We start from the raw sequence: 23313 nt of genomic DNA, 5'->3' as shown, positions 1-23313 counted from the left end.
GAAGATAAGTAATAAGGAGGCCGAGGGTTCTCTGGATGACACTTCAGTGACAGAGACTGTCCAAAAAGGAAATAATTCAAAAGTTTTTCATAATTATGTCACTACTTCAACATCAGAATATGTATCCAGTGATCTGAACATGATGCCGATCACTTAGATCTTGGCCTTAAAATAGAAATTAAAGAGCTACACCAGCAAGGACAAACATTATAGAGTATAATGCTTGAGTATACAACCAAAGTATGTATACAGAAAAATATTACACCTAAACACAAAAAGAGGAACATAACAAAAGACACCCACACACCAAACCAGAGGTGAAGTTTGAGTTAGGGGGAGGGGAGGTAAGGAGTTGTTGGGCACTCTTCTCTGAAGTGGAAATTTCCCCGGAGGAAATCAGCAAGAAAGTAGAAAACCATTTATGTGCTCAGTCCTCCCTATTGCAAAGAAATTATCCTGTACAAACCCCCCACATCTCTGGGTGCCGAGCTACCCTGACCTTCACCACGCTCTACCTGTAAAGCCTTTCAACTCGCTGCCCATTTTGTGCTGGATATAAAAGTGGAGCAAGCATCAGAGACTAATGTGCCCTGACACATCCATGATATTCTGCTGAAGAACAAACTGACACAGGCAAAGGGAGGCTCCCACCTCTCTATTAAAATGTTTAAGAGGTAACACAACATAATGTGTAAGGGCAAAAAAACATGTCTCCAACCTACACTTCTTTTACAAAACTATTACAGCCAAGATGCCCAAAGCCTCAGGTTATTACTTCCAGCTGTTAAAGTACAAATTACACGCTGAGCGAATATGATGAGGTCATTCAGATCTCAGGTTATTGTTATACTCTGAATATAGATCACAGGTGCAGTAGGTAAAACTATAAGCTGAATACTTACATAAATAATTCAACACAATATCACGTCTGTAGAGGTACATTTGACACCACAACAGCCTCACAAAAATAACGGCACATTTGGTCGATAATACATCCACCAGATGTTATTTTTATGCTAACGGGACACTTTGCAATGTCCGGGGTTCGAGTTCCCCTGACACCATCAGCTGTTTTGTTTTCATCAAGTTTCATTTTTGCCTACAGTTTTTGGATTTGGTGTCAAACACTACTGGTTAAGGTTATAGGCAAATAAAAACAGGGTAAAGGGGTTACAATGAAAGCTCCCTTTTATGGTCGCCATTTCTGTCTCCCATCAGGGTGGATCCCCCATCCCTATGAACATGTAGAGGTGCGTTTTCAAGGATGGAAATATTGACCTCATGTTACACTTTCCAGGTCGATGAATAATTTGACATGCATCAATCATTTTCAAGTAAAAGTTTAAAGTATGAACAGTTGTTTGCACAGGTGACCATGGGCATCAGATCAAGGCAAAAGCAAATAAATCTTCCGTATATAAAAACGTAATGTATAAAAAAAATGTTGACATTAATGTCTCAATAAATATCCTGCTCACACTGTGAAGTGTGAAAGTAACTTAGAATTGTGTGGACAACTAAAACTTCTGTAATGGGTTTGGTTACCACTGAGTTGCAGTGATGAGCTGATAGAGACAGGAACTGCAGCGAGTGCTCCTGTTTACCTCTCAGAGTGGTCAACAGACAGATAAAGCAAACAGACAGCTCAATGAGCAAAACAATACACAGCAATTTCCCTCAGCAGAGCGAGGAGGTGGAAGCTGAAAGAGCCGACATCAGGAGAATCAAAGAAAAACAGGCAGGCTGTGTTTCTGTTCTGTTATCAGAACATGGGGAGAACTGGTTTTTAATCTCCATCTTGTGAGGCTGACACTGAAATAGATCTAGTGTGTTTGTGCGCGTGTGTGTGTGCATGCGCGCTGTGACAACAACAGCACGTTCTGACACCGTGCCCTCTGCTGGACCTTCAGTCCCACAGGTCTCCCTTTCTACACAAATTTGTTCCTTCTTTTCTCGCCCTCTTGACTCTTTTCTGCTCAGGTTTTATTTATTTTTTATTTTATCGCAGAGAACATGGAAACGTTCCAAAGTCGCTGGCAACAAGGTCAAGAGTTTCTTTACAACACATCACCTCCCCTCAAGCCTCTGAGGAAAGAATACTGAAATCCTATATATATATATATATATATATATATATATATATATATATATATATATATATATATATATATATATATATATATATATATATATCCTTGTTTTTATAACAATACTTACTTACAATTCCGTGAAGTGCACAAATCAGGTGTATAGTTCTTCACATTTTGTTTTTCCATTTATTTTTCAAGGATAATTCTTGTTGATGTCCCTATTTATTCAAACGTTAGCCCAGTGTTCAAAATCAGCCGTTTAAAGGATGTTCAAACATGAAACATGAAAGCAAATAAAAACAAGATGAAAGCCTAAAAGAGACAGATAAGCAGCATACAAAGTAAAACCGCTACAATCCCATTATGAGGTCAAGATAATAAGAGCGGACATGGCATGTGTGCAGAAACAAGGTGTAAACAAATCAATAAGAAACATTACAATATACTCTATATTTAATGGAAGGCTGTTACAGAGCTGAAAAGCTTTTATTTTGAAGGTTGTCTGGATGAAAATGTCTTCTCTAATTCAGAATAAGAGGAACCACTTCCATGCATAATGACATGCTAATCAACGTGCAGTTTCTTTTAAAGCCTGAATATAATTTACTCAAGTGAACTTCAAAAAAATTCTCCATCAAAGTGGTCATGCACTGGCTTCACAGTTCAACTTTGTTAAACTTGATCAATTTGTGAAGAGAGTATAATTAAAAGTGTCACTACATGGACAGACGGGTGTCCCTCTGTGGGCTGATAAATGTTTCAGCACATTAAATCTGGTACGTTTAATGACTTGACTTCTTGCCTCTGCTATGAAGCTATATGGATTTCTCTGTTCAGCCACAGATGCTTTATTTGCTATTCATCAGTGTCCAAGGATCAGGCAACTTTTTCTGAATGGCCGCCAACATCGCACCATCTGTCTCCACCCGTCCAACACTGGAGGTGCTGCATGAGAAATGGAATCTGCTGCTCAGGTTCACAGGAAAACAAGAGCAGGAGAAAGAGTCATGGATGCAGATTACAACAGGTCGATGGCACAAATGCATGGTTCACATGAGTTAGTCTGAATCAACCAACCACTCATAAAGATCTTTGTCTCCACTGAAATATTCGAATTAGCCTAGTTTCATAATCAGCGATGGCTGCATGTGGATGAGTAAACAAACTGATGATAGCAGGAAAATAAAGCATGTCCCTCCTTGTTCCGTATTTCTTTGAGCAGCTGTTGCAAGCCAGAGAAGTTTGTGCCCTGCTGAGCATCTGCCTCTGCAAATTGATTACCCAGGAGGAGCCCACCTCCTCACACCAACCACAGCTGCTGCTTTGATTAAAAGCCGAATGCAAGTCCGCAGTTTTCTCCTCACAAAGGTCCGAGTGGGTCCAACATTATCTGAAGAGCACAGAGTTGTCAGCGGTGCTGTTGAAACACCATCACAAAAGATAGAACAAGAATTAAAGTCTCACATTGTTTAAAACTTCCATCACCTCAGTGTCCTTTTCACCCTGTTCTTACCTGTTTGCAGCAGACACTGAAGGAAATTGGTCTGTTGTTTATCCTGCCTTCACAAAATTACACCTTAATGGACCAATGAGAAGAATCCCAATTTGTACCGCTGCTTCCGTTAACTAATTACCTCAGCCAGGTTTGACGGAAATAAGAATTGACCTTTGACTCCTTTTGTGACATTTTTGGAATCAATCGTATCGACTCTTTAGGATAAAAATAACAAAAGAAGCGCACAAAAAACTAATTATTTGAAGTCCTGTTGGCCATGTGTTTTGGTCCTAGACATAACAACAAACAGGATCAGTGTTTTGCAGCTCCAGACCTCCACCTAAGTTCTCTCAGCAGGATTTCTGCTGTATAAAAATGTTCAACAGTGAATGTGACCTTGGCAGCCGTTCGAATTCCTCCAGAACAAAAACCATTAATTTCTAGTATATAAACATAATTATCAGGAGACACGGCTAGAAGGGCAGCTGCCGGAAGTCTGAGGAAACAGCACATTTTCCTAAACTGCTTTAGACTTCCTCGACCCATTAACATCAGTGTGAGTCAACACTTTCAGCCTCTCTGCTTGGCCTTGTGCGATTCAAATGAGAGCGAGTCTGGTTGTAGCATTTTCAAACATCACATGCTCCGAGTGTAATTATGATGATGAAGTATAAATATTGATATGTCCCTGAGTTACATTTCCTCCCTCATCACCGCCCCATGCAGGAGCTTGAACTGATTTTCCATAGTTATTTACGTTAGAAATGAAAAGCAATTAAAAAGCTCTGTTTAAGATGTGGAGCAGCGGCTCGGCTCTTGCACATGTAGTGAGATAAGCAATGAGGGTTCTCAACCAAGAGAATTCCAAACATCTCTATTAGTTTAGCCCGCCTAATTTAAATTCTTAAATATCACATTTAAAAATGGTCTCCACAACTGTGATTGAAACGACTACAGCACCTGTGTCTATGCACCCTCCTGCAGTTGTGTGAATAATATCATATGTATAATCAATGCATGTAATAAATATGCAATTAAAATCTGCTGCTTCAAAACCCCCTAAGAGGAGCTGGAAATCCTCCAGCTCCTCTTAGGGGGTTTTGAAGAGTTCTTGACCCGTATGAGCTGCTCTTCAGAGAGTTCTGGGTCTATCCATGGGCTCCCTATATCCCAGCTGAATTCTTCCAATAAAGGGCACCCTGAAGGTATTACAATCAGATGCCCGCATCACCTCAACTGGCTCCTTTTAATGCGAAACAGGAGGAGCGGCTCCCTCTGGATGTCTGCCTCTTATCTATAAGTGTGAGACTATCAAACCCTTTAGGGGGGATTTTGGCTTCAAAGCATCATAAAAGGTCACGACTACAAAGACTGTTCCCCTAATAGTGGCAAGTATCTTACAACAACAACAGGTACAGGACCAAAGACTTCTTAAGTCAGACGGGATACAAATGGTTAATTAAAAACCTACAGCAGCTGCTTTGGGTGGACTAATTGCTGAAGCTGAGGAAGTACGTCATGGTGCATAAAAGAAGCACACATGTAACTTTATTGTTATTTGTGCCATAAATCATGTGATGAGATTTTTGTCACACCTCCTCAGAAATAGCCCGGCTGCCTCACGACTAAAAAATGATGCCAGTCTGACATGAATTATTATGTTGAGTGAGAGGAGACAGGCTGAGTTTCGATGACTGTGTAGGAGGGCGGCTCTATATTTCACTCCTCAGAAAACATGGACAGACAAATAACATAATATCGATCCAGTGTAATTCATAGAATGTAAGAAAGATTTGGGGCAAAGGTGGTGAAGAAGGGAGGAGGAGGAGGAGGATGGAGGGATAGCAGAGGCAGAGGAGAAATAACATCTTTGGGTAAGCAGAAAGGGGGAAAAAATCAACTAACAGCCAATAAAAAATGTGGCTCTCACTCCTCTCATGGAAACACCTTTTTCCCGGCGCTTTATGTGATGCAATAAACAGGACAGCTGAGAGGGAGAAGAAGGAATGGCCATTTTATCAGCTGGAAATGAGTCTGTCTCTCCCAGCCCCAAAGACTCATATTAGTTTTATTTTTGTCATGGTGAACTTCCCAGAAGGCTTTTTCCACATTTGCCAGTGTGCTCATTTAGATTTATACACTCAGTCTGCTTTCAGACTCACTTCATGTCTTGTCTAGAGATGAACTTAAAGCTTGTAACGGGATGCTGATAAATCTTCTTTATTTCCTCTTAAATTTGCATTAAAAATGAGAAACTGGCAGATGTTAAGGCATCTCTACCACCAGCCCATCTGAGACAGATCAAACCAACGCAGCACACCTCACTGCACAATCTCATACAGCATGTTTGTCTCCAGCCTTGACACTGAACCTTGGCTGCTACTTGAATGGACGTCTTCATCATGTATTGACCCCCTCAAGGCTGCAGACATGCAGGAAGAATGATTATTCTGCAGGTCCGACATGCATGGAGGAAGGATTTGTGGAAGCAACTGCCTGACACTGGGACTAATGAGATTTCGTCATAGCAGACGGTCATCAATCTCAAATCCAATCTACGAGGCAGTGATGGAAAAAAAAATAAAAACCTGTGTGCTAACTGCATCCCAACACTCGCAAATGTATCCACCTGTTAACATGTGGCCTCGTTTACATTTATTCAAGGCTGTTCTCTGCATAATCAGAGCTCAAGCCCACAAACAACTGTCAGCTGGCACACAACGAGTGGACAAACTCCCAATCTGCAGCAGGGTCGCAGGGTTAACAAACAGATCCTTCATTATAGCCAAAACAATCTTCTTCTTCCTACACAATTAGCACCAAAGCTCCCAGTGGAGCCCCGACAGCACAGAGCTGCCGTCTGTCTGCTTCAGGAAGACGACCGTCCGTTTCCCTCTGCTCTCTGCTGCTGTGCCGCCGCAAAACAACACACGTTCCAGCAAAGAGGAAACTAAGCTGCTGCTGGGGCCCCTCCACAGCAGCTCACCAGTGAGTCCCCAAACACCCCAGAACTGAAAACAATAGATTGAGTTTTCATTGTGTTTTGAGCCATTTTTTTCTTTTTCTTTTTTTAATCACAACACAACTGTTTTCTTCATTATTTCTGCACCACTTTTATCGTGTGAACTAGTGCAAAGGTCCAACAAATTAGATGGGAAGCCCAAAGTCATAAGGAAAAAGTAGACTGAGGGGTAACACAGAACTGAATCTATTTATACCCACCCAGCTACTCAGTGATGCTGAGCTAATGTTTCAAACCATGGAGCAATTTTCACATTAACAGAGATGTTGATGGGCCCTTGATTCAATGTCATGTTCAATTCACAGGTCTGGTCCATGCCAAGTGAGTTGTGTTGGGCCAGGCTCGCCCCCCCCCCGAGGCCCAGCCAAGGCTGCTTGGTCAGGGTTTCCCTCCATGTGTGAACGCGCCAAGGCCTGCCAGAGAATGGATGAAGAACACAAACAAGACGAGCAGTAATGTGCTCATTCATAACGTGCTGGGCAAATATCCCATAATTACTGCACACATCGGGGTCCAAACATACATTAGCATTGATCATTACAGCACAAAGCTACCTGGTTGAACCAACTGATGACACCAATCACTGCCTTAATGAGTCCTACTTAGCAGCAGTGGCTAGTTAGCACAGAGTGATTACTTTCCCAGTAAATTAGAGGTGCACATCTGTCACAAACTGCAATGCTTTATAATCCTGCAGATCAGCATCACAGCCAGCAGAGGAACTCTTCCTGTTGTGGTCGGCTACAGGTTGACTGAGGGGGACCTTGGTTTTGCTCCAAAGCCGTTTCTGTTTTATGCAACTGTAAAGGCTTTTCTTCACTCTGCTAGGTTTGCCCTTTAGGTACAAGTACTTGGAAAAACAGTTTGCATTTTTTCAAATGACTTTGGTCACTTAGCAGAGCGATGAGCCATTACACGCAGTCCTAACGACTTTCCTCCTCAGGCTATTAGTGGAACAAGTTAGTGGATTTACAGTTTGTGGAGGGTGGGCATTAGATTCGGAGGAAAGTGATCTGGATTATTATTGTCCTTTAAAAAGGCTCAGAAGCAAAAAGGTGTTTGTGGAGAGGTTTAATGTGGAGAGAGAAGTGCACTGTACTGTTTCATCAAATGTTGTTAATCATGTTATTTAGTGATCAATAAATTACTGTTAGAGAGCCATGCATGCAAAATACGATACAAACTAAACATGAGAAATGACCATCACTCATGATGATGATCATTAGAGATCAAAATGTCTGATTGTGTGACTCTGCCGGTCGAACAAATGAACAGCTTTTGTAGTTTCTACCCTCCCCCTGACCCTCAGGACGACCGAAGTCAGGCACAGCCACGATGAGTTGGTCTGTTGTTGGTGTTGTTGTTGGACACCTGGAACTAAGGAAAGGACAGGAGGCGGTCCTTCTTAGTTAAAAGCTAAACCCAGTCCATCCTGTAGAGGCGTCATCACAAACACATGGTGCGTTCTGGAGCGTTTCTCCTTGTTTCGTGCCGACAGACTGGCTCTGTGCTGGATCTGGCTGTCAGGGGCTGCCGGGTGTTCCATCTGCTGAGACAATGAGTGGCTCACAGAGAGTCTTTTCCACCATCTCTAGCTGTCAGGGGACGCAGCCGTATAGCTGTGAGTTTGACGGAATGAGACCAGCGCTGGTCTGAATCAACCTGAGGCAGAACTCAGTGAAAAAGATGCAGTAGTCCCCAAACTTCCTGGAGGGCAGGAGGAGCTGTGAGAACCCCTCCTGGTCATCATATATGCTAATAAATGACAATGAGGAACCTTATGGTTATTTCTCATAAAAGATTTTTTTGTCTTTGTGTTTTTACCATTTGTGCAATTAGCCATGAAAGATGCAATTAGTGGCCTCTGTTAGCTTTCAGGACTATTGCTTACATTCCTAATGGAAACTGACACTGTTGGGAAAATGTTCCCACACTTCTCTGCCAAACAGCCCACCTCTCTATGCCACTCTCCCCCTTTTTTAATTGGTGAGCAAAGCTTGCATCCAACAGCAATTAGGAGTCAGCATGAACAAGAGGAGTTAAGAAAGCTTAGAATGAATCTGAAGGATGTCCAACCTGCCGCTGATCTGCCTAGTTCTCATGCCTATGAAACAAAGAGTCTCACACACGCCAAGACGCATTAAGCAGAGATTTAACCACACTGCTCCTAGCTTCCCCCTTTAGGGGGGGTAGAGTTCTGGAGAGGGGAAGGACAAGTGTAAATCTTTGGACAGTTTCAGAGGCAGGAGCAACGTTTCAGCGGGACAAATATTGTGTCGTGTCTCCGTAAATACCGGCAATAAAAACAGACGCATGCTTTGGTCCTTGGAGAGCTTTCAGACAAACCGGCTCTGATTACTGAGACAGCAAGGGCAGGATGGTTTATCAAACAGACAAACTTGTGGATCGTGGCAGAGTAGCGAGCTGTTTGGACAGCATATTAAAGTGATATTTCACTTTCTTACACTCTGTTTTACTTTTTAAAGCAAATTCCTGCTTAATAGAGTTCAAGTCATCATCAGAGATTTCTGTCTGAGTCGCTGATCAACACAAAACAAAGAAACCGCACTGATATGCCATTCTTTTTATTCCAGCATATCTTTAATGAATAATTTATATTTGAGTTCAGTTTCCAACCTTCCAGCTTAAAGACTGCAGCTCTACTTTATGCTGTCACATAAAACCCAGAATCAGCCTGTAAATTGTGATTTATGGTCTCATGTAGTCTTTCATCTGCAGCTATGAAGTGTTTGACAGGAGAAGAGTTACTGCATCATGTTACAACAATATCAATAAACAGGTGAGGGAGGAAAACAACACAAACATGTTTATGTGGTGTAAATCCGTGGATCAGACCTGCTTTTCCCAAACATCTGTTCCTCGATCACCTTGAACAGAGGTGACTGTACATGGCTACACAAACATCGCACAAGCGGCCGTTGGGTTAATTCTTGGCACTTGTCGGCACAAGTGAGCGGCCTTATTGACAAGTCATTTGGGTGAAAACAAATTGGAGGGCGAGGTTGGCACTAATGGACCAAAGTCATGGAGAGATGATGGTGGTACGGGGATGGGCAGGATGAGAAACAAGGCACCTGGAGACTAATTAGATATGACATCCAAAGCCTGCTATCAATTTGTACCCTACACACACCAGCTCAGGCAGGACTGACCTAGACCAAGGGCGAGACAGCGAGGTAAGGAAAAAAAGAAGAAGAAAGGAAAGGAAAGCTTATTGCTGTGGAGAAGAGGAGAGAAATTACAGAGCGGCGATGTAATATAAAGTGCTCTAAGTTACAATGACCAGTCAATCAACTGACCAACAAATGTGTGAGTAAAAATCCGTTAAGTAAATAAGACATTCTGATCCTTTCCAGCTGTCTGGCTTCACCTGCAAACATGACGTGTGTCCAGAAAGTGTTCAAGGTGCACTTGACACAAAGCTTGTAAAGATAATCCGAAGGTCCCTGAGCTCAGAGCTCCGAGCATCAGTCACATCAGTCAGGGCTGTTGCTTGTTGTCTTGTTCTTTATAATTATTTTTTATTGTATTGATTGTTCATATTGCAAACTTTCCACAGACACCTGCTTTGATCTCCGCCTGTAATCTGTTGCTGTCCTGCAGTTCATTCACAGGGGATCAGCTCCGGATTGTTACGGCTTAACATGTGGTTTAAAACGTGCCCCTTTAACCCATGTTAAAGCAGCGTGGGAGCAGGACACAGACCTCTTTCCTTTTTTCTGATGACATTTGGAATGAAATTTTCAAGAGCTTATCTTCTGGCTGTGCTTGTCACTCATTAGTTCATTTTAAAAGAGTCCACAGAGCCCAAAGTGTAACTCTCCTGTGTAGAAGATGAAAAGAAGAAGCTCCTTCTTAGTGACATGAGAGTATAAGTAGGGAACTGATAGGGAACTTTACAGACTTTGCAGACTATATATATATATATATATATATATATATATATATATATATATATATATATATATATATATATATATGCATGTAAAACAGTGTCAGAATGAGACGTGGATAGCTTAAAATGTGAAGTTACAGCACAAGAAATGTCATTAAAATGTCTCCATGGCTTGATGTCAAGTTGAAATATGAGTTTCTGGCTTGACTTTCCATTGTAATGTCATCCAAAGAAAATAACTTCATCTATTTATTGTTAACTGTGTTTTATATGTGCATTTTATGTTCAGGAAAAACAGATGTTGTGTGCAGCAGCAGCAGCAGCGGGAGGCGGTGACCTTGAGCGATTCCTACAATTCTACAGTCAGACGTCACACAGAATAAAGCAGCTACACTGCAAAACCTGTCATTTGCCCCAAAACAGTATTGCTATACAAGAGTGAGTCGGACCACAAAGCAGGTAGCAGCTGAGGAGGACCGAGGCAGGTGGGACAGATGGCTTCAGACGCAGGAGCGGGGAGGGGTGTACAGTATGTCATCAGCTCATTTGAACTGCAGCCTGAATCCCAAATGATGCTCCTGTAACATTTCAAAGACACAGCAACAGATTGAACTGAGGAAATCCAGGCAAGCACGGATTAATTGGGAGCGCAAACAGATCCGCGGCATCAAAGGTGACTTCAGTTACTACAAACCAATCTGTTCTGAAGGTCTGCATGAAGCTCAACCTCACAGGAACAACCTGAGATGCAGAGACACCATAAAACCTGAAAAGCACATCTGCTGTCATTGTTGATGCTGCGATTGAAATTGTGAATCGATGCTTGCTTTGTCAGCAGATGCAGATGACACCTGAGGCCGTGGATTTGCAGAGGGGCGGGAGGATCGGTCAACGGGGCACTGCTGGAAAGTCAAAACTTGTACAACTGATACAGTACAGAACATCTTAATCTGCTCTGAGGACAGCGAGACTCTGGGATAAGCTGCATGATCTCAGGGATCTCCTCAACTCAGTCAAGCGTGTCGGCACGCTCATGCATAAATCCAGATCTTAATGCACACAAACAAAATGTCTGAGAGGGCCAGCGGGCACGAGGATCACACTGCTGCAGGGTAAACTGGGTCACTGCAGCAGCAAGAACTCAACAGCTTTAACAGATGTACGGTTAGCACAAAATGAAAGGTCACATGATCATAACAGCTAAAAGGGTCTCATCATGAATGTTCTCAAGAAACACAAGTTTTCAGACAAGGTGGTTCATGATGTGTCATTAATCACACTGCTACATAAAGCACACACACGGCCACTGTAAATGACTCAGTCACAGTCAGTGCGAGCTCTGTGCAGTAACCTCTCTGGCCTCATGTCAAACCTGCCCCGCCGTCCCTCTCCGGATGTTTCACCATCATCACTCTGCAGCGTTTAGGCTGCTGTCACTTTCGCCATTTTGCATTCTGATGGCGAACCCTAATGAGGAGTGTGGAGGTGACTCTAAGACCTCCCCTTGCCTCTGCTGTCTGACCACATCAATCCAAACTTTGTCACGCAATCCTCGGCGGGCTGTCTCCTCCTGGAAAGAAGCCGGTTTCTCAAACCTTAACCTTAAAGTTCTCACAAAATGGCTGGAACAGAGTGCTGAGTTTTAGCATAATTTACATGTAAAAACAAGGAGCAGGTCCCGCCTACTGGTGCAGCTCTATAGAAGTACTTAATTAGTCACTAAATTAAAATGACAAACTCTAAAAAATACACCTGTGATTTTCAGAACATGTCATAATAAAGAATTCATGTGACGTGTGTGTTAAAGAAGATTGAGAAACATGGAGGTAAAAAGCTGAAATTGCTTTTCTATTTTTTTCTCTCAATCCAATTATTCCCAACCTTTCTCCCCATTTTAGAACAAAAACATAATCCTCCCCACACGAGCTGGATTTTTGTATTTTTCACGCTGAGAGCCAGTCGTCACTCATTCATAATGAAGAGGAGTTTGTGAATGATAAGTAAAAGCCGCCGTTCGTTGCCCTCAGGAGGGCAGTTAAATATTAAATAATTAACTCTGTTAACCTTCACGCAGGTTTCCTGCAGGTGAGGAGCTTATTTCACCCCGACGAACAGACTGAGACGTGGAGCAGAATCTTAACAACAACCTGGCTGCACTTAATGATAGAAACAAACTGGGACTCACAGACATGGAGAGCTAGGTTAGCTAAGTTTAATGGGGTGATTTCATGGGTGATCAGCAGAAATGACCACCACACTGTTAACATAACAACTCTGAGCATTAACGGCAACATGATTAACTCAGGAATAACAATTTATCCTGACCTCTGTTAAATATATCAAGCAAAATTACTGAGGGCTGGATTTGTCTTTGTAAATGGCAAATAAAAAAGATATTGATGTCTAATCTCAAGAGAAGCAGAAGGAGAAGGTCTTAAACACACTGAAGGTACACTGAGGTTTGTATAAATACTTTATTAGCTCATTGTGTCTCTAATGTGTGGACGTGTGGGGGATGAGACAAGATTGTCCGATCTGAACTATTCAACACACATTGCATCAACCTGTGATGGATGAGGAGGCTTCACATGGCTTTGAGTCACATCAGGCTCCACCTCATCTCACTGATACACCTGGATAATGTTGCTTTTATGTCTGCTGACCTGCGTGAAGAGGAGATCATCTTTAAAGCGTCTGTGTGAAGCTCTGTGGAGCCCATAGATGTTTGATTATGGCAGGATTGTCTACTAGTAGAAGTACTTTTATCAAGTCTGACGTCTTCATGAGAAAATGTCTGTGCATCACCCTGACAGACATTAGGATCCATATGTGTCCCAAGGCTAGAAAACAAGCTAACCTTTCTGAAGATTTCCATAAAGTGATTGCAGTTTGTTGCTTCCTGCAGAGACTCTATTTCAGTCACAGTGGGAGAAATAAACCCTGAGACGGTGTTTAGACCAGACCCCACTAAAACCAGTGTTATGAAGCGGTTTCTGTCAACGGAAACCATAATAGAGGTCCTGGACTGTGGACAGTCTACACTCAACATAACTTTACTTCAAATTAAATTAAAGTTTTCTGGGCACCAACTGTGCACACAGCTGTTAAAATGTCACAAAGAAAGAGGCGGCAGAACTCTTTTAAAGGTTACACATGTAGAAAAAAAAAGACTGAAAAGGTGAGGAGATCCTTGAAAAAACAGAAATCCTGTCACAGAGTGGGGCCGTGCAGCTGACTGTTTGCATTCGTCTGGAGGACGATTCTGCTGACATGGTGACACAGAGAGAAAATACCAGCGGAGGGTCCGACAACGGCCGCTCTGTCTCTGAGTGTTTGCTCTTGCCGATCCTCTAACCGCTGAGGCTTTTGTGATTACACACCGACAGACAGCACGGAGCTCTGCAAACAGGACAGAGTGAGGAGGTGGAGGCTGCTGGGACACCAGCGGGATCCCCGTCTTATTATGGACTTCAGCCTACAATTATCTGCAATCATTGTATTTTATCATTTCTGACTTTATGTACATCACTTTGGAGCAGATGATGATGATAGTGATGAAGCCTTTACAGGGATCAATGACCTTTACATGACCGTCAGATTAAAACATCTCATAATCTGAGAAGTAAAATTCCATCAGATTATCTCCACAACACTGACCGCTATGATCTTGCAAACTCTGACCTTTACTCTTTTACCACTCTCAAGAAAAACATGGCGAAACTGTTGATTTCTTTACATATAGATTACAGATTATGGCAGCACCAAAAGGAGATTACCAGTGCTAGAGGATGTGAGGCTGAAGATACACAAACAACTGATCTAAATAACCTGGCATTAAATACATTGACAAAACAGAAGCTGAAAATAAAGAAGGCACATATTGATAAAAAAAGGACTGAGGTGACTTCTCTGACCTGGACTGTCCTCCTAACTTACTGCTTTAATCGACTCTTCAGTGATTATTTCTTGGCCGAGCGCTCAGCTGAAATTTTGCAGGAGTGCATCTGTTTCTTTATTGACAGCTGAACTTTGCTTCAGTCCATTAAACAACAAACAGGTTTGAACTCTGTGCAGTAAACTTTTTGTGAGATAAAGTCAGACTGAGATAATCCACTCAAGGTTTAAATAGTTTGTGAAAGATAACACATCTCATCTGGAGTTGTTTCCTCACAGTTCAACGTTATGATATTCAGCAATGAACGTGTGCTGATTTCCTTGGTGTGTACACCTTATTTTGTTTTGAACATGCCTGGAATACATGAGCTGGAACACATCTATCTCCATCTAGTAATACAGTAAATTTACATGCAGGAGACGACCTGCAGCAGAAGCAGCCTCCTGTACAGGGGGGGGTCACGTGTGAGTGGTTATGAGTGACAGACCGCCGAGGGGTTTTGCTGTATGTTGTGTCTCGGACCGAGTCTGTTAACCAGACAGGTGTCACAGGGTCCAGTTCCAGTAAAAGAAAAGGTTTTTTCCCTCAGTGAAGCAGTGAGCTGACAGCAGACAAGCAGTCAGACACTTGTTGACCCAACAGACGTAACAGAGAGCTGAGCTGCACGAGATGCCGTCAGTCCTGCAGGAGGACAAGCTGGGTCTCCTTTTCCATCTCCAGCCTGCTGTTACACTTTTAGATTCCTGGAGGTGCTATGACACATATATATGACAAGGATGCTGGGATTAGCACGGGCAGGAATTATTATTATTTATTGACATAAACTTAACAACAAGCACTAGATAAGTAGGTGAAAATAAATGTTTGAGCAGTCTGATATTTGCTCGAGCGTGCTGAGTGATGAAGGACTGCTGAGCCGATGGGTCAAAGACGGACATGTACGCCTCCAGAATGTAAACAACATGTTCTGCATGCTGAGTGTAGTGGTTATAAATCATGCAATGACACTCTTCTTAGCCCCACAGACAGACAGAATATTTAACGGCAGCCTTTGCCTTCCTCTCAATAGAGGAGAAGAGAGGAGAAAGAGGGAGAAAAATCTATCCAAGGTCAGAGTGAAAAAAATTCATCCAAATCATAGGATGCTGCTCCTTCACTGAATCCTGATGACATCACATGTTGTTTTATTTGGAAAGGACATTTTCAAGTTTGCCACATGTCAGCGCAGCCAGCTCTGAGTGTCAGACCCCAGTTTGGCTACCATCACTAAAATACTGTGACCCTAATCTCTCACCAAGACCTTCTACTAAGCCCTGTTTGTGCTAATGAACCTCACAGCGGCAGGGCACCAGGGAGAAAAAAAGCTTATTAAAAAAAAGAGGGGGGGAGAGCATCTGTCTGGAATTAAAAGAAAACCATCTGTCATTACAAGATGAGGCTCCACCTGGCTGGTAATGAGCTCCAAATGTGCTAAACCCTCCGGCAGGTAAATATTAAATGTGAATGATGTTGGAAGCTAACAAAGGAAGATGGTCGATTGCTACTTTTAATGCCTCTTTTCACTCTTTCTTTTGAGTTCTACAGTCAGTAAACAAACCTCTGGCACTGCTTAATGCAGTCGTGTCTTATCTGTGTTTACTGCCACTGTGTGAAATGACTGTCATTAGCGAGGCAAGGTGAACTGAACCTTTCAGCCATGCAGGTTGTACGACATGACTGCAGACAAGGAAAGGCACGAGACCTGTGAACAAGCAGTGAGCGGCCTGAAAACGGACGCTGGGTGCGTTTCTTCTCTGCTTCACGGTGTGACTGCCTGCTGCTGACACTTAATAAGGCCCATTGATAGAGTCATAATCGCCTCCGCCGCAGGGGCTCACCTGTAAAGGCCAGCAGGTGTCACAGAGGCACCTGTAGCAGCCAGAGTAAATAAATCTAGTAATAAAGCTGTGGAATGGATCAGACTGCAGATGGTACAGTGTGTTACTGTCTCCTCACAAGGTCAAACTTGGGAGTAGATTTAGCTGAGCATCCAACCATATCTGCACTTTCAGCAAATTAATCCAACCTTTAATGATTTGTTTGTGTCATGTGGCATCATCATACCTGAAGGTGCCATAAACTGCTTGTTTATACACTCAGGATGCAGATTGGTCCATCACAAGCACACACTTTGAAGCCTGGTGAGTCTGTGATCCACTTTCCTGTGACAGCTGTCTCACAAGCTAACACCAATTTCTGATACTTACATAAACTAGAAACAGATAATGGTGTTTTTTCTTCTGGTGTCACATGACATATGTACACACAGATCAGCTGTGCATGTATTAAACATGTTCCTGTTAAGGAAAAGCATAAATAAGTCAAATCCTTTGATCACATATACATGTCTAAGGAATATATAAAATGAATCAAATATGTGGTAACCTCACATCCAAATCAGCCGATTAATGAGATTAGGGTTTAATTCTGCAGATAATCTGATCCAGTTACTGCTTCAGTGAAGATCAGGCCGACTTCAGGTTTTTTGATTAGTTTGGATACAACCAGATGAAGCCAGGAGTTTAAAAATGTGTCCCCAGGTGATCAAATATCTGCAGCACACGCGTGCTCTTTGTAACCATGCCGTATAAAACTATACAGCAGTTAAACAGCTCGCGAATTAATTAAGCAGCGCCAAGTTTGCATTTCCAATTAAAGCCGTGTCCCCGAACACACAGACACTCCCAACATACATAGAAGGGCAGCAGGTGAATTAAACCACGCTGCTCAGATTGAAATTCAGAGGGGGAGGTCTACTTTGATAATAAAAAAACAGCAATCTCATGTATCAATAATAATAAAAAAAACCTCCGAGGTGCTTTAGGGAAGATTGAGGTGAACAGGGTTGTTTAAAAAAATGCCAATCACCTGCAGAGCAGACACAAACACTGCCAAGCAGGAGTGTGTGAAATTGTGTAGAAGTGAGGATGTGATATGATTAAAGCAACACTGAGTCATGCACTTAATTCCCCAAAAGAACTCTTTATACCTTTACACCAGGATCAAGCAGTTTAAAAAATAAATAAAGGCCAGACTGGTATTTTGCATTTAGGACCTTAAGTCCTGCTCTAAATAAAGAAACCATTGGCCACATTTAACTTATTAAGGTCATATTTTTTTTTTCTTTGTAGCCAACATGGTGATATTTAAAAACTGCTCTGAACAGCATCAAAGATAAATCAGTGGTTGTCTACTAAGATGAAATTAAACATGATGACAACATTTAGGTCACTGAATGTTGCATATTTTAAAAAAGCCTAAAAAGCATGACAATGACTTGGAGGTATGACGACTGTCTGCATGAACGACTGACCTGACCCAGGTTGTTCAGAACAGAATTTACCTTCAAGAGAATCAGATGAACATAAAACCTTTATTATAAAAAAATCCAATTCATTAAAGCCATAAACAGCCATATAATCTGCTGAATCACAGGCTGGCCAAATGATTGTAAACAGCAGACACTGAAGTGAGCAAACAGAAAATACAACCGAGGAAAACACAAAAAGATGTAAAATAAAAAGGAAAATTAGGATTATAATGTGTTTTTGGTGGCACAGATTGTCACATAGATGGATAACATGCAGCTGAGGAAAAAAAAACGGCAGAGATGATAAGTTTAGTGCAAAGAAAAACACCAAAAAAGGCACGTTTCTCAACTAACGTGTTCAAAATTTAAAGCAGTCACACACTCACTCATCTGCTTTCACACACACTGGACTGATCTGACCTGACAACCTGCAGTGTTTGGTAATAAAAGTGAGCGAGACAGTATGTATTTTGTGCAGTTAAAAATTACTACGAGCACAACAGCGCTACAACAACGCATGGGTGGAAAACTTTGAGCTGCAGTGACTTAAGAACACTTGAGTCACAGCACATTACCCTTCAATTTAAACTGCATTACAGCAAGTGCTGAAAGAGCTGCACACCTTAACACTGCACTGTAACTGAGCACTGTGGTGGAACTTACATACAGTATACTGTTCATGTTTTACATACCTAGCTCTCACTAAACAGCAGCAACATTATGATTGTGTTGCACAGCAACATGTGACCAAAGGAAACTGCATTACAGTATATGATCACCATAAATAAAACTAAATTCTGCATCAATATAACTATTCTTTATGCACAATGTTTTGTACTTCACCTAACCATGAAGAGGCTTTAAGACATATGAATGGAAATCCAGACATGTATTCTAACATTTAAAGCTATAATCTAAACATTTATAACCAATCAGCTACCGAAGCTACTTGTGAAGTATGAAGAAAGCTGCCAAGTGTCAATGAGGTGACTACAGTTCAGCAGGTGATTGTATGAAGCTGTATAGCTCCCCTTCACTTTTGGCCCGCCGACTTCCCCATAGCCCGAGCTGAAGTTCTGTAGATCACCATTATCCCTGCCAGGTGTTGTGTTGTGTGATAGATACAGTAAGAAGCTGACAGAGTCATGAATGGGTGCCGAGCAGTTGAAGACAGGAGACATGCCCTGTGTGTGAACTACAGGTGCGAGTGTTTGGTGATAAACACAGATGGAGCTCTTCCTGGAGGCCTATCTGTCAGCTGATCTGTCACGGATGGAGCTTCATTGTTCACAAGGGGGCGAGCAGATTGGAGGCTGAGGAATGGAGATACGTCAGCCATGAAAGAATGATCATCCCTGATTCTGGTGTTAGTTTCTGTTCCAATCTCATTACAGCACTTTTGCAACAGAACACCGGTCTGCATGTGACAGCCTGTTTTTCTTGTCACTGCTCTGCCGTTTCAATTATTGTGATTTATTTTTATTGGAACATTTAGCTCTAAAGGTCCAAGAGATCATTCACAGTCTCAAAAGCTTTTCAATCATTTGGGATTCAAATGAAGCTAAAATACTGAATTTTTAGGTCAGAAGTGTGCTTTAAAAGGATGATTTGGTTTCTATTTATGAGCTATCCATCCACATTCAGTACAAGTATACTCTTTAATACAGAATATCTTTTAACATGTCAGACACCTAGGAAAGTTTTTAGATGCACCAGACTCCATTAACAAAAATAATCATTATACATCACAACACAGAAGTTACTGATGCACTGCTGTGTGACTTAGTGGTCCTAATGTGGTCATTTGCATCTAAATTATCATAACCAAATATAAATATAACCAAAGTTATTAATGAGCTAAGCAGACACTGTGATTAATGCCGTGGGGCAACAGCATCCCCTCTCATCATTTGCAAAGTAAAATGACTGATTTTGTTAAAAGAGTCTGGTGACTATGAAGACCAGCTTTTGTGAGAGTCCCGTTTAGGGTTGTTTCTCTGATGTTTGAAGCCTGACCATCTATTTAAACAAAAAGTTTGCAGCACTGCTTTTCCTTAATGCACCCTCTGTGTGAAAAAGACATCACAATAGCTTATATTTTTGTAAAGTTGTGCAAGTGCAGAACCTAGTAAAAACCTAAAATTGTCAAATGTTTTTTGACAAAAGATCATTTTAATAAATTCCCTTCATCGTAGTCATGCACTGTCCCAGCTTTCCTTACAGAACATAAACATTTGGTCCCTTTTAACAAATATGATAAATTACTCTTAATTACATTTCGTTTATGCCACACGTCCCATAAAAAGGCACACTGCCCAACCAGCAGCAAGTAAGGCCTCGTGTTTTGGAATGAAGAAACTGGCCGTACAGACATACAATTACAGAACTCATTTCTTAGTAGTATCAGTCAGGATGATGTTCGCTGTGACAAACATGAGGCACGAGGCAGCCCACACCAAAACGAACCACACCCAGAAGGCGTGACGGAAGGGAGACTGGTGCTTGTTGATGGCATCTCTGCCCATAACAGGCTCCAGATGGCGCCGAGCGAAATACACGAGGCAGGCTGGGACAATGTATTGGATCCCTGTGCCAGCATAGGATCCTGTAATTCCCACCAGGGACTCCAAGTTGTGGGTGCAGAAGGCCACCAAAATAGGGGGCACCAGAGTAATGAGGGGAAACACAATACGGTCCACCACCCACGGGTAGGTGCCTCCGTCCCGGTGGAATAGGGTCTTCCAGTTGTTGCGAAGCGTGACAGCGATGATAGGAAAGTTGGTGCTGATGGTGAAAACAGGGAACAAGCCCAGGAAGTAGCGCAGCACAGGAATGTCTAACACATTACAGTTGTCTGTGAAGTTCAGGGTGTACATATCGTGCAGCAGTGAGCTGTCAAAGCAGAAGATGGCAGTGAACGAGAGGAGGACGTAGAAGCCCAGGATCAGGACATAGTCTGCGAACACCAGAGTGCCGACACGTTTCTTGTCAGAGATAGGTGTCACCAGGGAGGGCAGGGAGTGCTGGCACATGAAGGAGTACACGCACACTCCAAACAAGTTGGGGACCCCAGAGAGGGAAGCGACCGGTGGGTGGCCCTCCCCGGTTCCTTTTCCGATGCGGATTAAAGCCAAGATGATCATCATGGTGAATGCTGCAAAAAACAACACAAGAAATAAATACAAAGACCAGACTGGCTTGTGTTCTAGGATAAATCCTTCTATATCTCTAACTCTATTTCTTTACATTAAGCATTTTTGAGACATAGACACTGCTGTTTACAATGTATATAAATAGTTTGCTTTCAAATGACAGCTGCATTTAAAAGTGCAGTGCACCACATGTGGATAAAGTTTACTCTCCTAGTGCTGAACTGCCTTCCAGCTGTTTGTCCCAGAAACATCAGGCGTAAAAAACCTAACTAGGGAACATTTCATGGCCCAGTATAAAATCAGGTGCAGATAGAGAAGCCCCCTGTGTGTCTCCACCTCCTGCTGTTCGGTTGCATCACCAATTGATTTCTAGGAGATGCCTCTCGCTGGCAACGAGTGTGTCTAAAGGAGACTCCTGAGTGCGGCATGCAGTCCTGTTATGGGCTGACAGTCATGTGGCCTGGTAAGCCATCTCCCCCAAATAAACGCACTCAATCAGCCCATGACACCAGACGTTAGTCATAGCCCTGCGATGTCCAGGAGCCAGTGCCTCAGCTTTCATCATCAGCTGTCCTTTAAACACAGGGTGACATTTAGGAAGTGTCACCCAGACCATAACGTGCCGCACATATGCAGAAAATCATTCTATAACGTACACTCAACGCATGACTGAAAAAGTCAGACCCCTGCTGCCTTTGATGCAAATATTTAAGAGGGCTGCAGGTTCAGCTCATAAATGGGGTGCGAAGGGGGGGACAAGTCTCTGATGAACTCAATGTATTGGGCACAGTGTGCTCTTGTGGTGGCATTTTAATGGATGTGAGGAGAATAAAATGAGTTATCAGGGATGGAACAAAGGCACTAAGCACAGAAATGAACAACAAGGGGAGGTGTCTGCAAGTGTGTGTGAGACAGCGAACGTATTGTACTGATACATGTATCATACACTGTAAAACCAACATGTAAAAACATCATACTGGCAGCAGCTTCACTGCCACTGTATTCTCTCTATATATAATATATATAAATATATAAAAGGAGGACATTTTAGGGGAAAAATTGCGTGTTTGAAGCTGGAAACAGTTGCCTCCCCCTTTCTTATTTTAAGTGTCATCATAGTCAAATGTATGATGAAACTGGCCTCCTGGCAATAATAAAAGAGTGTGCTGATAACAGAAAGAGATTGCAAGCTTAATTGAATTAAATATAGAGCAGGAGTGGGAAAAAGAATGGAAGTGGACACAATGTACTAACAGATTGCACGCCGTCTGTCCACTGTTAAAGAGAGTGAACCGAGTGCAAAGAAAACGATATGAAGGCTGATTTCAGTGTGAATGGTTATCATTATGAAAACATGTAAACAAACATGTATGGAAGCATGAATAAGGATTTAAAAAATGCTGGGAAAAAAAAACTGAGCACATACACAGCTACATTCCTCAACCTTGCTTCACACTTTTCTTGAATTTACATGAGAGTAGATGTTAGCACACATTAAAGTCTGTAACCATGTAGCACAACTGTTCAATATTTAATGCATTTTTGGCTTACGTCCAATATAATCTCTGGCTCTGGAGAAAGCTCTTGACCCTAACCTCCTTATACAAAGAGGTCAAATGAGTGGGCAACAGACCAGCTTTCAAGGACAAGGGCACGTGTGGGGAAAAGTCTTCTTATTATATCTGTGCCGTTTGAAGCTATGAAAGTGCCTCCTTTTGTCTCCTGTGCTGGAAACATCTTACCATCTAGCTTTGTGTGAAGAGTCACCCCTACAACCCATGTGTCTGCACGCTTTACCTTCTTTCTCCTTCAAACTCTTATCTTCTTTCCACCTTTGCGTGTTAAGAAGCTATGTGTGAAACGCAGCCACCTGTCTGTCTGCTGCACATGAGAGAGGAAAAGGTGCAGGACAGAAGGAAGGAGGCTTTTCACACTTACAGGCTGCACAGGAAGGAAACTAGCATGGAGCTTTTAATTAAGAGAGCCTCCAGGTGGCTGGACACTATCACATTAACTGGAGCATCTTTTTCTAATTCTAGCAAAGATTGAAGAATAAGCCTGTAACCAACGATGTCATGGCTGGTTGTTCTGGGACGCTTTATATTCAGAATCCATTCTAATTGCATGCAGAAAGCCCCAATGCTGTTTTATGAAGTCACATCAAAGAAAGTCAAAGTCTATCAGATGGCTGAGGAGCTGAATGCCAAGAACAAAACCACTATGAAGCGTATTATAATGTGCTCATTTGTCACTGATGCTCAGCTGCATAATGCTACATGAGGAGGACAAATCACATCTGCCTCTGACACTTTTATCGCACTCACTGCACCTATTGCTATGAATCTGCATATCTGCTGAAGCACTGCGCATAGATGAAATAAAGCATATTAGCTC

General features: G+C 42.3%; 1 protein-coding gene across 3 annotated transcripts in view; it reads right to left on the bottom strand.

Moving 5' to 3' along the window:
- Positions 1-4309: 4309 nt before the first annotated feature.
- The window catches only part of tmem104 (transmembrane protein 104), a 49157-nt gene continuing 30153 nt past the window's right edge, over positions 4310-23313 (bottom strand). Inside the window, exons 10-11 of one of the 3 annotated variants that reach the window (XR_003671115.1) lie at positions 18708-20921; positions 4310-4320 (exon numbers count right to left, since the gene is read on the bottom strand). Coding sequence is in view for 1 of the 3 variants with exons in the window: in XM_028412615.1 (XP_028268416.1) it covers positions 20155-20921 (767 nt within the window). In the remaining 2 variants the exon portion in view is untranslated. Of the gene's footprint in view, positions 4321-17816; positions 20922-23313 lie in introns of those variants that run through there. The other 2 variants (XR_003671114.1, XM_028412615.1) reach the window with 2 other exon arrangements.

Source organism: Parambassis ranga, chromosome 8 (genome assembly GCF_900634625.1).
Source record: "Parambassis ranga chromosome 8, fParRan2.1, whole genome shotgun sequence".
Lineage (NCBI taxonomy): Eukaryota > Metazoa > Chordata > Actinopteri > Ambassidae > Parambassis > Parambassis ranga.
Note: the sequence above shows the minus strand (reverse complement) of the source record. Positions and strands in the feature narration are given on the sequence as shown.